The 16,660-nt window shown below is 37.4% G+C and overlaps 2 protein-coding genes across 5 annotated transcripts in view; one reads left to right on the top strand and one right to left on the bottom strand.

The window, feature by feature from the left end:
- The first annotated feature begins 5,943 nt into the window (after nt 1–5,943).
- On the top strand, nt 5,944–8,199 carry LOC122419328 (leucine-rich repeat-containing protein 15-like). Its single transcript, XM_043433769.1, has 2 exons — nt 5,944–7,009; nt 8,061–8,199. The coding sequence occupies exon 1, from the start codon at nt 5,959–5,961 to the stop codon at nt 6,970–6,972; it is 1,014 nt and encodes a 337-aa protein (XP_043289704.1). The 5' UTR covers nt 5,944–5,958; the 3' UTR covers nt 6,973–7,009; nt 8,061–8,199.
- Nucleotides 8,200–8,448: 249 nt separating this feature from the next.
- The window catches only part of Syn (synapsin), a 109,232-nt gene continuing 101,020 nt past the window's right edge, over nt 8,449–16,660 (bottom strand). For all 4 annotated transcript variants that reach the window (XM_043433767.1, XM_043433765.1, XM_043433766.1 and 1 more), the window contains one exon: nt 8,449–15,821. In XM_043433767.1, the coding sequence (XP_043289702.1) occupies nt 15,628–15,821 (194 nt within the window). In that variant the 3' untranslated portion in view covers nt 8,449–15,627. The remainder of the gene's footprint in view (nt 15,822–16,660) is intronic.

Here is a 16,660-nt window from a genome sequence, read left to right as displayed (position 1 = left end):
AAGTAGTTTTCCAGGTTAAAAAATAAATATTAGAGCGCCACAAATAATGTATAGTTTTAATGGATGATCATATTTATTCAACTGTTCGGTACATACAATTTTGTGTATTGATAATTATGACAATTAATCGGTGAATATTTACGAATGGATTTTGAATAATTCGTTCGGTTTGTTTTCGTTCTTCTCACGTGTTTACGTTTCACGCGTTTACGCTTGGTCGTGTTTGGACTATTCGCTACGTAGCGTAGCGTAGCGTAGTAGCAGAGTGGCGTGGGGATAGAGGCGTTCGGTCGGCCAGCGGGAGAGAGGGAAGACGGGCAGACACCGGGCCGAGCTCGAGACAGGAGAGAGGCACAACACGTTTCGCTTTTCGCTTCACTCACCGCCCGGCGGGCGTAGGGTGAGGACTGGCGTGGAAAGTGAGCGCTCTGTTATCGTTACGCATTTTATATTCCAGTGCATTGAGAAAACGAGGCACGAAATACGACACGTGGAATCTTACTTTATCCTGGATGACTAAAATAATCTTTTTTACGATTTAATTTTTTTCAATCAATCGATAAACAAATAAAATAGAAACCAATAAAAATTGGTAGCGGTCATAATTTTATCAATTATTGTAACTTTAACAGTTATTTCATAATTTTAACAGTAAATTCAATCTCGCTGAAGCAACTGATCGGTCATCTAAATTATAAAATAAAAGAACTTAAGATCGTGCGAATCGATAAGAGACACGAAAACACAACGTAACGAATATTAAAGTTGAAATTTAATAAAAAATAATGATTCGCTCCTTGTCAATATACATTTTTTTTCTTTAATTTCTGAGATTCCTTTTTTTGTCGCAACTATAGATAAGCCGATAGGGAAGTCCTCGCACTCGATGTTATTATTATTACAAAATTTGCACATGAATGAGTATTTATAAAATTTTGGTAATTCGTGAAAAATAGTATCGAGGCAAGGGCCAGTAACAGAAAGAGTTTAGTGACGCCTGTAACATAGCTTCGAGAGTCTTGTGTATGCTCGCACGCGCGCGTGTCCGCAAGCGAGCTAAGATGCAAGCATACCCCGAGCAACGCAACGCAAAGCAAAGCACCTAACGCACGGTCCTAAAGCCATGGGGTTGTCGGCAAGCGAAGACGGACAGTCAGTAAATCTACTCCATAGTGGATAGTTTGACACAGTTCCGAACTCGATACAGTTTCTGTATCACTTTGAAGTCGCGCAGGCAAGATTCCATGCAGATAAGTCGGAGTTGCAAACGCTGCACGCTAAGCAATGCACGCAACGCGTATAACCGCAGCTATGTACAGCATTACGAATAGTTTTTACTAGTCAAATGCTAACAATAGAATGCGAGCGACCGACCACGCGTGCACGCATGCGGGCACACTCGATTCTCCATGAAACGGTGGTACAGGTTTTGTCACTACAATTGTTTCTGTTACTCGATATACGGCGGGTTGTTCCAACTTCTAGGTAGCTTATCTAGCGGATAAAAGCATTGACTTGTAGACCTTTAACTGTCTTTGTATTGGCTTATCCATTTGCGCAAAAACGGTTTTCTGGGGGAAAAAACCTAGGGAAGAGTAGGCAAAGAAGAAAATGGGGATATTTTTTTCGTTTATGTTAATTTTCGTATTCAATCGGCCGTACAATTAAATAACGAATTTTTTCTCTCGCGTCGGTATAAAGTTAAATTTTTGGTGAATAAAAACCCAAGTTCGTTCTCGAAAAAAAGAAGACCAGCGGAAATATAACTTTGTGATAATGAATCGCGATTACGATTTTCTGCGATACGGTGAAGTGATAACAAAAGTTAAAGGTGAAATGATAAATTCCAAACATGGGAGGACGAAAAAACATTGGAAGAAAAGTGTGTTGAAAATATGTGGAAAGTTCTTTATGATCAGAACCATGGAGCAGCAGGATAAGAGAATCGTAGAGGCAGAGGGAGAGCGAAAGGATCGTGGAGGAAGACGGAGAGGGAGAGGATCGTTGAGGAAAACGGAGATCGCAAGGATCGCGGGAGAAAAAGGTAGGAAGAAGATCGAGACCCGTTCCTGTAACCGTGAGTAACCACACCAACGATTTTTTTTAAATATGAATGCGCGAAATATGAAAAATGATTTTCATGTTACAAATGTAGACATTCTGCCGATTGAATGATCAAAACACGTGAACGTCAGGGTGACGTTTGGATATTTCATGGAAGTGTATTTTTTTCAAATAATGAACCGTTAGATATAATATATTCATATTATTTATTTTCATGATACAGTCATTGCGATTTATAGATTTACGAATAGAATGTTCTGCAGAGTTGATATGTGGTAGTTGTGCAATCAAATTTCGGTTGAAATGTTTCTGGCAAAGATGTAAATGTGTCTTTACTCGACTGTCAACAAAGTTGAGAATCTCTGTCGTCGTATCTTTTTTCTTTATCTAAGAAAATGACCGTAGCCACATCTGTGTTAACATATTTGGAGCTAGACTTGGACGTTCGGTTAAATTATTGAGTACATTCTACTTAGACGCTGACAGCGTTATGCCCGTTTTCTCTGACGCGGTTCAAACTCAGTTCAATTTTTTTCATATAGTTTCGAAATAGGATGAACCGAGTTTAAACTCAGATTAAGGAAGTTGAAGTGATATATATAGGACATCATACGAAAAATACATTAGATTTTATTATTCCAAATTAATGAATTGAAAATTTACGTGAATCTTCTTGAATAGCGCTTAATAATGTGTGAAAAATTTGGAGAGGTTTCACCGCCTAGTAATCGAGGTATTCATTGTTGAAAATGACAAGGTTAAACATAGGCTCTTATGGAAGTTTTCAAAAAATTGCGAACTTCAACAATAAATATCTCAATTTCACGACGGTGAATCATCGGTATATCCCGCCAGAAGTTTAATACTGTCTTAAGCTTTCTGTTTAAAAAATTTTAATGTGCAAAGTTGGAAAATAGTTTTAACATAAGATACGCTTCAACTTCCTTAACGTTGGAGAAAATGGGAATAAAACGTGTTCGATTTGAAGTGAACGCGGTGCCGCTGGTTGCGTTCACGTCATGTTCGACTTGGTGCGATTATACAAAATGACGGAACCAACGAGTGATCTTGTTCTTTTTTAATTACTGGACGAAATAACACTGGATTCATCGAAAAGTGAAGACAGCGAAACAAGCTGTAGTACGATAACAGATAACAAACGATTCTCTCTGTGGATGCGTTCAACCACGTGGACGTCGGGAGCGTTGAGAACACAATTCTAAACGCACCCATCTAAACGCTTGTAGCGTTTACAACGCCAAGTCGAACGCAAAATAGCACTATTAACGCTGTCAGCGTCCAAATGGAATGTACCCAGAGAAGAGCGGACCGCTCAGTAGCCAATGCCGATATCTGTCCTATCGACTGTGAAGAAAAGCCTGTAGATGACGCCACGAAAGTTGTTTGTTTTCCACTTATTTTTCGATGATCGCGGTTTAATCAGTTTTTTGTCAAACATGGTAAAAGAATCGATTTCCTTCCGATCCAGATCCGTCAACCCAGTGCTGCAATAGCGATTTTGCTCTTCAAAACGAACAAAATGAACGTTTCTAATTCAACGAACTTTTCAAAATACATTTTTCAAATGCATGTTACCGTAGCAACGGGCACCGAGTTTTTCTTTCCGTAAACAATCGTACTGTTTATAGTGCCAGCGGTCAAAATAAGTGAAATAGATTTGCAAGGAAGCAGGGATTTCGTGGCTTTATGTGTTGAAATTCAAGACATCGGTGTAGAATGCCAGAAATGCCGTGTCCGTGTCCCTGCAGTGAAAATATCAAGCAAATTTCCTGCGGAAGTTCTGGACCAAGAACCGACGATATTTATCGGACCTGCAATCTTCCCTTACGGTTTATGTACCCGAGTAAGTTTTGATTCCCGCACTTTTTGTCATGCCTCGTCTTTGTACAATTCATTAACATTTTCATAATATACAAAATTTTGTTTTCAAGTCGAAATTCATGAGTTATTTTACAACGATGAAAAAAAAAACATTTCTCTCAGCAAATTTTCCATTCTCTATATCCATAACATGAACGATACAAAAATTAAGTGCTTTGACATTCATTCTGAATCTCGATAGAAACCTTTTTTCTTAGTTCTATTGAACTTGAGTTGGAAAGAATCTCGCAAATTCCGAATAGTTTCTAAAACGTCCGATCAAACGAAACGTGACTGTAAACAGCTTTGTGTGATGAAATACGTCGTACGTCGTACGAATAGAAAATTTCCAAAATTTATTTAATCAAAATATCTCTTCACGTATTCCCGAAATTCCATATTTTGCCAATGATGCCTAACCAGAATTAAACTACTCGGAAATATATTCATTCAAAAAAACATTGAATGTTTTGATGGAGAATTTGTGCCCCTTTCGTCTTTACGATGATTTGTACATTGAATTGACATAAAAATGTTTCGGTGCAACGATCAATAATGCACTTGTTTCCACGGTGTTTCATCCCAGCTTTTCCCTATTTTCTGATATTTCTAATTATAGAACGTACCGATAAATAGATTATTTTTATAACGACGTAATCCAGATAGGGTCTTGGGAGTGTTGGTCTTGACGTCTTATTACGATATAGTAGCGTCATTGTTGCAGCAAAACAAAGCTAAACATTTCCTGGATTTAGTGGACGCTCGAGTATACGAGTTCTAACGGAGGTACAGAAATATAATTTTTTATAACGTTCACGAGTATTCGGAGTTCTGATTGTAAGAGGAAATCTATCAAAATTACTCTTGAATTTGTGAAACTTCATTAGTTTTTTCAAATAAAAATTTCAAAATCTCCTTTGTCCAATGTCTTGGCGATTCTTTGGAAGCCAAGCCAGTTCTTTAGAATTTCATCAATCAATACAGATAAAAATTAGTCGGAATTCCCGAACACTCCGGAGTATTGAATTTGACAGGAAGTTTAACGCAAAAATTAGTACAATTTTCAAGAATCGTTAATCCAATAATAATTCCAATTTTCATCGTTCACGACGAAATAGAAAAATGAAAATGTAGTGAAAAACAAATTTGTCAAAAAAATTCACAACTGTGTGTACTTATTATTACTTAGTGTGCACACCTTCACAGCGAGACATTTCGTGCACATGGGGTCACTTTGAGCCCAGGTCATTTTTGACATCGAATATCTCGGTAACTATGCGCTTTTCGGAATAAAAGGTTTAGTCACTTTTTGCAGTGAATTGATTCAACTTTGAGGCTGCAAAGTCGGATTTCCAAAAAAATCTTTTTTCATCGTTCAAAAAAGTGCTCAAAGTTGATAATGCGCGTAAAAAGCACTTTTTCGGTTAAATCTTTCGAAAAAAATTAAATTTTGAGTTTAAAAAAAAATCCTTACAGAGTTTTACAGACAAGGGTCCATGCTCTAAGGGAAAAATCGTCCACTTTGCAACCGTTCCAAAAAGTATATTTATTTTGGAGTATGAAGTGGCTATGCTCCCTACTTTTAGAGAGGGGATAACGATTTCTTAATATTGGGGGTTTTACTTATGAGATGCTCATCTGTAAATGCTATTCATGTGAAAAAAAAATTTTGGGGTCAACCTGACCCCAGATGCACACTAAGGGTTAACAGAAACAGTCGAAAGAACGAGTAATCGGTAAAACGTGCATACACAAAAGAGGAAAAGCAGTTTCTGATAAACGGTGCAGTGACTCAAGAGTTGTGATAAATAAGGAGGATGAAACGATCGTCAATAAATTGTTTCGTTGCGTTGTCTTCACTCGATAGTACATTCTTTCCAATGTACATTTATTTATTGTTTATCTTGCGTATGATAGTGGGCCCGAGAGTTCATGCAAGATCGTCCAATTAATTTAGTCGTGCTCTTGAAGTTGGCGAATAAAGGCGAGAGAGCGGCGTGAATCGAAAGCGATATGTTGTTTCGTGGGCTCGTATTATTGTGCTCGATCTTTTCAGCGAGCTTCGGGCTCGACGAGGCGGATGATTGTCGCTCGTACAATAATCTTTGGGTGTGTACAAGTTCGAGCTCGAATCTCGTGAGCGTAAGTTTCGAGGACATTAACGCGGTACAAACGATCGACGACGTTGAGCTCCATTTGGATAATTATGGAATCACCGATATTTCCGGTGAGAGTTTTATCGACACGAGAAACGCCACAGCTCTATATTTATCTGAGAATAAACTGTGCAGAATAACGAAGCGTATTTTCAATAATTTGGAACAACTTACGTATCTCGATCTTAAAAGCAATCGTATTAACCTGATCGAGGATGAGGCATTCGCGAAGCTCACGAATCTCGAAACTCTTCTGCTCGATTATAATTATTTGACGAAGATATCGCCGGGAGTGTGGAAAGGTCTTTCCGGCCTCCGTGAATTGTACATAACGAATAATACCGTTTCACCACGACGCAACATGTTTCGCGGTCTTCGACAATTGGAAACTTTGGCTCTGGATTCCAACGAAATCGATAATCTGCCAATCGGCTCTTTTAACGGGCTTGCCAATCTCGATCTCTTGTACCTTTCGAGAAACAACATCGCCGATCTTCACAACGATATTTTCCGAGGTCTTGATCAATTGAACGAGTTGGATCTCGGCAAAAATCTGATGCAACGCGTCACACCGGGCTCGTTTCGTAACATGAAATCCCTCGAATCACTTTGGCTCAACGGAAATCGCATCACGAGTCTTTTACAAATCAACACTTTTGACGGATTGGACAAACTCTCTGTCCTCTTCATTGGCAACAATGAACCCCTCAGCATTGATTTCATGATATTTCGAGGACTCGCCAACGCCAGTATCGAACCTGGCTTTCTCGTCGAGGGCAAATTCGTCAGGGAGTTCCATGACGTTCGAGGCACTTTTCAATGCGTTGGTGGAAGTTATCAGGAACCTTATGTCTGTCAACGAATTCATTGAGTCCGAATTTCTACTTGCACGTTTTTTTAGTGATTATGTAAATATTTATTCATTTATTTTTATCTATTCAATTTTCTCTTCGGCGAATTCACCCGAGCTTCAAACAAAAACTTAGTTTGTGAAATAATTATTTGACAACAATTATTTATTTACGTATCGGGAAATCCATCTTTTCCCCATTCAATTTTTCAATTTTGTGTAGCGTCATTTTTTCCCTCGATCTTCCGAATCAAGCTTTTTATTCATGCATTAAGAGACTGCTATTCAAATACTTTTAAAACTCCTATTCATTTTAATTTCATTACACACAGTCATCCAACGACGCTGAAGTTTCCAACGTTAGAGTCCAACGAAATTAACGAAAATAACATTTGTAATTCACCAATTTTTTATTTCACGAATCATTGGTGACTGAAAAACTTCAAATTGCAAATTAGGCAGGTAACAGAACAGAAGAATTACTGGAATTTCATGGAGAGCTTTTTTAGATCACCTCGTTGGACTCCAACGTTGCAAACTTCAACGTCATGTCATCTACCAAAATAGTGAATAGAACCTTTGAATAAGACTCAAAGAAAAAAGCACACAGAGAAAACGAGGCCGATAATAAGAATTGTTCTATCCGCACCGTAGCAAAAAGACCAAAACCCATACCTTTTATTCAAAGGACTCAAGAGTATTTTTCTCTATAATCATGGTAAAAAAATGGTTTCAGTCACTTCAAATATTTATATTGTAAAACATGTTCGAGTAACCCTGGAAAAGAAACTAAACGCATGGTAAAAAAGATTGTTATTTACAATACCTTTCAGTAAATGCTAGTCTGACACGATGAATAACACTCGAAAACAAAATGAAATATAGTTCTCACATGCATTACTTTTTGCTATCTACATAAAGCTGTTTATAGAATTCAAGTGACGGAAAGGTACAAAACTCAAAAAATGCTATAATCGGTGCCCAACAATAGTTTTAAAATTCTTTTAAAATAATATATTTCTCACTGTATAAAAAACCAATCCGTTTTCTCCGTGCAGCTGATTTTCGTAGTTTACGTATTGACGAGACTTATATTTATTTTTGTGAAGGAATTTTCAAGGGATATCGTCAAGAAGAGAGTCCACTGCCTCATCCCTGTTACCGAAGCACCTCGATGGATTACGGTTATTATTCGCCAACAGTTCACACCGTTCCAACAGCTTATTACGCGCGAAGTACGACGTTCAGCAGGGAGGTATCGCGAGGTGGAATGTACCGAAATCGTTCCCTCAACACGGAGCTCGACAAGACATTATTTTGACGAGTGAATTTCGAGAGTTGCGCGACCTCACCAAAAGCCTCGTTTTCAACACCGCTTACTATATTTTTCCTCGCAAATTGTGCACAGTTTACCTGACAAATCAATTACAAAAATCAACTAATCAAGAAAAAACGATGATTTAATGGAGAAATGTGGTGTATTGAATAAATAAACACTTTTACGCTTATCTCGATATTTATTATTACCTGCAGCTTACATAATACTTTAACCATATATTTAACAGATCAGATCTACAGAACACTGCGGTTACAACGTGTCCCGATTCTAACGTGGCTCAAAGGGTATATTTGTTTTTTTTCTCATTGTTTTCGTTACACCTTTATATATGTTAACTCGTCTTCAGTTTCTTACAACTTTTTCGACGAGGATGACTGGATTTCGTATTAGTTATAAATAGTATTCTTAGTTGGTTAATACTTGCAACACGGCAGGTGGATATCGAAAAAGTTTTTTTTTCGACAGGTATTTTCAGGAGTGGAGGGAGATTTCGTTTTTTTTTTTTGCTTTCACATGGAGGAAGCAACATTTTCAGTAAGGATATACTTTGGAATGGAACGTTAAATATATAGAGATTAGCGCTTAACTGTTTTTTTTTTTGGTTTTTTCTTCGTTTTTTTTGTTATAGTTATAATTAATACGTATTCGTATATATATTGTATATATATATGTGTATACATAGTTAATGCTACAATATCGAGACTTCACAACAGCCTAATTGATCAAAATCAATAATTCGTAATAAATACTTCGTCCATATTCGTTGAAGAATACTTCGCAATCGTTTATGCAATTGCGTCTTGCGCTCGAATAATCGTTTTTAATTTTCGATTCTCATAATTTTCCCGAACGAACGGACTTGTTTGAATCATTCGTATTATACCTCGTTCAGCGAAAAACAATCACGATCGTCCGCGTTTTAAGTTATGTACTGACGACCTGATTGAGTTCCTTTTCGCAACGAAGGTTTTTTTACTGGATATAGCAATATTATTTAAAAGTCGCTTAGAACTACGGTTTTCGTAACTTATTCTTATTTCGTATTATTCCTATGTGGTTTGGTTTCTTATTTTACTTCGAATTTAACGATCAACCCCGACCGACGAGAAATATTCTTCGATCCAATGCTTAAATAACCTTAAATTAAAACCCAAATCTCCCTTTTTTGACTCCTCCGTCTCGGCTATTCGGAAGAGTTGGGAGTATTTTCATTCACGCTCTTACTTAATATTTATCCTTAATGTATACTTGTTTATCGTTATTGTTCTTATAATTAGACTTAATATTATTTTTATCATTCATTCGAGTGCCGTTTAATCGGCAGTAAGTATCGATTAATTCGGTAAATCGATTTTTACCGTGTTTTCTTTTCTTATTCTATTTCTTAATAGATTCGTTAGAACCCCATCGATGTTTATGCTGATCAAGTGGATAAAGTTGCGGGTGCAACAGTATCGTTTCATTTGTATCTCCAAAACTCTCCAGAGATTCGAACCTTTTCCTCAGAGGCTCTCTTTGACCTCCGCGTGGTTGAAAAAAACGTCTGTCTTCGTCGAGCAGCACGCGGTCTTCGGGCGCCGGAGCGCATCTTTTATGACAAAACAAAAAGACGCTTCAACGCGATGGTTTGAGCGAATATTTCAACGGGTGATCTCGATAATCCTTCAACTCACAGTCGTCAAAGACGCGATTTTTCTCGACCGCGAGAGAGTACACCCAAACTTGAAAATTCCTGCTTAAACCCGACTCGGGCATAGCGAAGGTTAGGCGCGTTGTCGAAAGCTGACAGCCGTTTTAATCACTCTCCTTTTCCCTTTTACAGCAGAAAAAGTCGAATAATCGACGGATTCCAATATTCATCATTGGCAATCTGAATTTGAAGTTTCTCTGTAAAAGCGCTCGTGTTTGGCCACGAAGGGTGCGGACGATTCTCCAGGCCATATGAAACTCCAGTGTGTAAAAACAGATCGTCGGGTATTCAACGACAGAGAGAAAGATGCGCGAGAGCCTTCGTTCCATCTTCGAACGAATCTCTTTCGAGTCTCGGATAACAAACGTTACAGCTCACATTCACTTAGAATCACTAATTAATCTTTCCTCTCTTCGTGATCTTATAATAACTCACAAAAAGAGGAAATATTTATTAATAACACTACAAATCTTAATGTATATCGATAATAATATTATAATACGGCTTTCCTGGCCACATAAATGCTCTTATTAGGCTTAACTTTAATTTTAGAGTCTTTCCAAACTCTGATAATTCTTAATAACACGACGACAGGTAGATCTCGCATTTTATTCATGATTTTATCTCGTTCTCATTGGTGTGATTTAATAAGATAATTATATATTATTATGACCTCATTATACCGATACCATGCATATATTTATTATTATTCATTAACTCATGCATATATAGACGTATTTTGTTCGTTTACGATGCTTATAAACTAAAGCGTTACTTATCGCTCGGATGCTTTGGCGTCGGTGCAGTTTTACCTGTTTCATTGTCATTTTTTATTCGAATTTCAACGCTTTTATGCGTGTCAAATGACGTATAAACCGATTTGGAATCGTTTCATGATCGTGGATCGTTCTCACGTGTTTTCATGAATTTCATGCTGTTTTTTTCCACGTAGAATTGATACTTGCCCCCACGATCACGATTCCCGGGAAAATCCGTTGGTTCGGCCGAGTCGTCCTTTCGTTTATCTATCGTTTATATATTCGTTTGATAAAAAGAACGACCGAAAGATCGAACAAACGGAAGTTACAAGTCGCAAGTTCATTGCCACCCCGAGCGCCATGCATTCTAATCAACTATTTTTTCCCTTAATATTAAACACTCATCAACGAGTCTATTCGCATTACAGAAACATTAATTAGTATTTCCCTTAGCTTTAAAGGTATTTTTCCGGAGGAAAAATACCCCGCCTGCTGTGGGAACCACGAGAATTGTTCGTTAAATATGATGTACTATTACTATCGATGTATCATTACAGCTACGATTAGGCTGGCGAAAGAGTGAAGCCACTATTGCAATTATCCTGCTTCTATTTTCTCTCAACCTGACTCCTCTCAACTTCACAGAATAAATTGCCAGTGACAATCACCTTCCGCCTAAAAATTATTATATTTATTCTTCTCCTCGCTACGGTCATCAAACCGTAGAGATTTTCTTCTCAAACTCATTTCCACTTCTTACTTTTTCATTCCAACAAAAACAATACAACGAAAAGAACTTCATATTTTTTTTAATCGATTGTGGTCAATCGATTCATCGCATTCCACACAAAAATCCTTCATGTTCTCCTTTCCATTCATACACACGACAGGTTTTTCTTACAGCTATACGATAATATATCAATTATACTGTGGTCATCACGCTCATTCACTCCGCAACAAGAATCATAATGCATGCAATAATACACTTGTCACACGTCCGTTTGATGATGTATATATTTGTGTATGTAATCATAATGTAATATATAGGTATATACGTCTATGTTTATATGTATGTATTACTGTGTTTATAGGGTAGTTTTCCAATGTTATATATTTTGTTCTTGCGTGAGTATGTGTCTGTTTGTCCGTGTGCGAGTGTCACGTGGAAGTGTGTGTGTGTGTGTGCGTGTGTGTGTGTGTGTGTGTGTCCGTGTCTGTGGTTTTTCTTTTAATTATTTTTACCAATATTTATGAATGTCGGTATTTCGTTTACGATTATGTGGCTAGCACGCGTTGAAATCAAGGAGGTAACTGTTACGGTTGCAGACGCGATTCAAACGTCTGCACTCCTACACTGTTACTATTTTTAGTTATTTTTTATTATTATTATTTTCCATCTCATTTTATTTCTTCCTCAATCCTCTTATTTTTCTTTTTTTCAACATTCACTTCAACGTTTTTCCTCGTAATAATTAAAAATCTATCAATGATTATTGAAGATAAAGACACGTACAGAGATTTAGTTTTGTGGAATTGGGAATTTGGACCCGGCTCTCCTCCCGTTTCGATCGAGCGACCTTATCTTCGATCGTTGCTATCCTATATTTCTTCAACTTCCGTTACGACGCTGAAGAAAAACTCTTTTCTATCGCTGCGATGCAAAATCGAGAATCGACTCCGAGGATCCTTCTATAGCACGACGAAATACGCGAATCTTACTACAACCGACATTTATATATTTTATTATTTTGTATTCGTGTGCATGTGTGTGCGCGCGTATGCGCTCACGCGTGTTTGCGAATGTACGTGTCTCGTGTGCGTGTGTGTGTGTGTGTGTGCGCGCGCGCGCGTGCGAGCGCACGTGTTCGTACGTAAGTGTGTGCTGTGCGTACGCGCGTGTATTTGTTTGTATACGTGAAGTGTAAGTATCTTTTTCGTTTTTTGTTGCTGCGAACTTGAATTACGTTGTTTTCTTTCGAGACAAGGCGCGGTTGAAAAGAACAATGATGAATGAATATCGAAGAAAAAATGACGTGTGACGGGTGTCATCGTCTCGTTCCAACTTGTTTGTCATTTCTGTTTTCTTTTGTTTTTGTTTTTTTCTTCTTCACTATTTTCTCGTCAATTTCATCAATGTTGAGATTGAAAAAATCCGGCGACTCCTCACGAGCAACGTTCGCGCTTAAAAAAACGAAAAATGTGTACAGCTAAATCGTTTATTTGATTAAGTTTAGCACTTTCGTCTAACGATTAAATACGTGTAGGTACGACTTGATTATAGAAGTCTATATCGGCGATCAATCGACCAATTTATATAATATATATTTAGTGCAATCATCCGGTTCGAATCCGTGTGAAATTCGTATTTTCCTTCGCTCTACCGGTGCCTATTTTTTAAAGGCTCTTTTCTTTCATGATCCACCATCGAACCTTCGTTGGTGCAATATTTCGCTGTTAGATTCAACTAAAGAGATAACAAAAAGTTAATTCATTTTTCAACCAGTTTGTTCGTGTGTGTGTGTGTGTGTGTGTGTGTGTGTGTGTGTGAGGGGAATAATGTTGAATAATATTTCGTATTGAGGTTACGTTTTCATTTGTGAGAACAATAATAATAAAGCTGGTATCCATAACGTATCTTAATGTCAAACAAAAACAAAAAACCGTTGCAACATCTCCCTTAACAAAAAACCAGCTATAACGATAAAGGAAAAACTTTGAATAAAAATTGATGAAACGATGAAACTTTCAATAATCTCTTTGTGACACTAGACATAAACTTAACACAAATATTTGAAAACACGCTTTAACAGGATAGACAACTGAATAACATTGCGTGTGTTGCTATCTTCGTACTTCTTTTCGACCCGAATAACTAACAATAACGAGCGATTGATAATTAACGAACGGATCGAAGCATCGAACACTTGTTCAATTAATGTGAAAAATCGCTCGTTCAGCCAGAACGATTTTTTGTTCGGCCAAGGGCGAGTCCCTTCTCCGTGTTAAATGAAGTTTCTATTTTTCTTGATATCATATTTTTTTCTCTTTTTTACTTGCCGTTACGATGGAGAACTGCAGTTTTTACTCCCCATTAGTAATTTTCTACTGCTCAGATGCTTATCTGATTTTTTCGTTTATCTCCCTTCACTATCCGCCCCTCTTTCTATTTTATTTGCCCCTCTTTGGGTTATCTAGTGCAGCAGAGGCACCCCTGAGATTTTCCTTATGGTTGACCGAGTCTACGCCATTCGTTTTTTCTCACACTTTATTTAATCCCATCTATCGAGCAATCTCTTTCGTGACTCTGTCTTTTTCCAGAATTGCAATTTACTTTTTCCAAGTAGATATCGTATCTTCTATCCACACTTTCATTCGTTCGAATAAAATCGTTGCTTTCTTTCGTTCGTATACAATTAATATGCGTTATGATACTATCAACCTCCAGCTGGTTTTCCATTTCTCCATTTATTTCCATTATCTTTATGCGCTCGAGTGCTGTTTCTCTTTAAAATCACGCCGACAAATATTCTCTTTTTTTTAGCATTCTGTCCAGGACAATCTTTCGAATTCCTAGGTATCAATCCTGATCTTCGTACACTCGGTCTTTTTATCAAAAGTCTAATTTACATTAGTCACGCATTGATCAGACATTTGCAGATTATGGCAAAGGCGGTGGAAAGAAAGGCTTTGATTTATCGAATTGGCGAGAGATGCTCGATGTTTTTCCCCGTTCAAATATTGGCTCGATGATCAAAGATGGAATTTCTTTCTTCAAAGCGCTTCTAGCTCATGACCTCACAAATAGCCTCGATCGATCGCTTCTCAACTTTCGTTTCTCAACTATGTATTTTTCGTTTTCATCCTCTTCTTACGTGGCAGGATGTTTTCACCAACGGGGACGATACAATTGTTCTGGTTTTCGTTTCTTAAAAACTATTTGTGCGCTTTTGTATTTGAACACCCGCATTTTCGAGGCAAAATTTCATCCATGCGAGTGAATGCGATCTTCGGAAACGTTCGCCATGTTTTTGTTCCCTATGAAAAAAGTACGTTTGACCAGAAATGAGCCATTCGGGAGCCTTATTCTTCACTGAATCGGGTTACAATCGAAAAACTCGTAAATCAAAGCTTTCGTTACAATATTTTGCTTTCTCGGATATATGCGAGATAAATTTTATTTTTTTATTCAATAAAAATCTCTTTTTTCTGCCACTCTTTAACGCCCTTCGTTCTTGCAACACAACAAGTGGAACGCCAATAATAAACTATTGCGTCGCTTAGCCTCATGGGAGCTCCCATCATGTGGAATAAACATGTTTTTATTGTGAACCACTGCGATAATCTGGAAATGTGCGAGTGCGAGTTACGATGTAGTTTGTTGTTAGTCTATCGCATATCAGAACGATACACACCTTAACTCTGTGCGCTAGACCTTCTAATTCTTTTTTATTACTGTTTTCTCATTATTATTTTTCCAAATGATTAATCGTTATAATATATGAATATTATTATGATCATTCGTGAATGAATGCGAGCACGTGAACCACCCATAAGAAGTCATCGACGGCAGCTGTCATGCTTTTTAAATCTCTTTATCTCGAGCACCCTTCTATTTTAGCTGACAAAGCCCCGGAGGGACATTGAAATAATACTGATTTTTCGTTTTTTTCCCTTTGTTCATTCATTTTTCATTTTAAATCTCGATTTTTCACGGTAAAACTTAGTTCTTTATAAAGTAAACTGGTGCTGCAATCGTCATAATGAAAATTTGCCGTCGATAATATCTCATTTTAAGCCGGGACATCGGTCAAAGGAATTCCCGTTGACTTTTTCTCCTGACAATTCGTCGGCATTGGTATTCTCCCAGGCCCCGTGCTCGCACCTTCGTTTTACATGTCGCCAAATATACCGGCGAATGTTTTACGAAGATTCGTCATTGTGTCTTCGGAATCTTCACCGGTCTGGCTCTGAGACTGACTGCCCTGGCGATGTAACAGTGTTCTCGATGGTGGCAAGGGTGGTGGCTCGTCTGAGCGCCGACTCGGCGGAGCTGCGCCGCTGCTTACTGTGCTCGATTGAGACACTGCATCACCGAGAATGAAAAATAAAGGTCTTTGGTTCGAGCTTCTTGAAATTAGTTATCGACCTGCAGCAGCACTCTCAATATTTTTAAATGCTAAAGAAAATGGGAAATCGAAATTTTATCCGTTTTAAGGAGTTTCGGTACAGAAGTCTAAATATTAAGAAATTGATCAAATTTTGTGATAATGATCTTCAACGCCAAGTGCGAAAACACAATTTTTTTCAAAATTTTCTTCAACATCAAGTGCGAAAACACAAATTTTTTCAAAATTTTCTTCTACTTAGTTATCGAGTAATTACGCATTGAAGCAGATTTCTTATGCTCGGAATGTATACCTATATATATGGAAACGCTATGCTTATACATGTGAACTTTAGTGATCAATTACTCGATAACTGTGTAGAAGAAAAATCTTAAAAAATTTGTATTGTCAAATTTGGCACTAAAGAATATGTTCACCAAATTTTATAAAATTCTGAACTTTTTGAAATTTTTCATGTTTTTAGCATGGTTTAGCATGGCAACATTGTATCGCCTGTACCCAAACTCCCTAAAATAACCCTCAATATTTTCACGTATGATAAACATCGATGTTCGTATCACTGTTAATCCGGTGAAAAGGAGGGCTGAAAATTTTCTTTATATATTATAATATGATAATCGCATTCTATGCAGATGTACTCGTTAAAAAATTGCAACGACGTTTGAAGCTAAATATAGTGATCCTTCAACCGGTTTGGATACCGTAATTTACGTTGAAAATTCTCCAAATAATGAAATAAAATTTGAAGTTATAATATATGGATATTTCTGGATGACCAGGAATAGAAATGTGAGAG

Source organism: Venturia canescens, chromosome 1 (assembly GCF_019457755.1).
Source record: "Venturia canescens isolate UGA chromosome 1, ASM1945775v1, whole genome shotgun sequence".
In the NCBI taxonomy this organism is placed as follows: domain Eukaryota; kingdom Metazoa; phylum Arthropoda; class Insecta; order Hymenoptera; family Ichneumonidae; genus Venturia; species Venturia canescens.
This window is presented reverse-complemented; position numbering and strand designations above follow the sequence as displayed.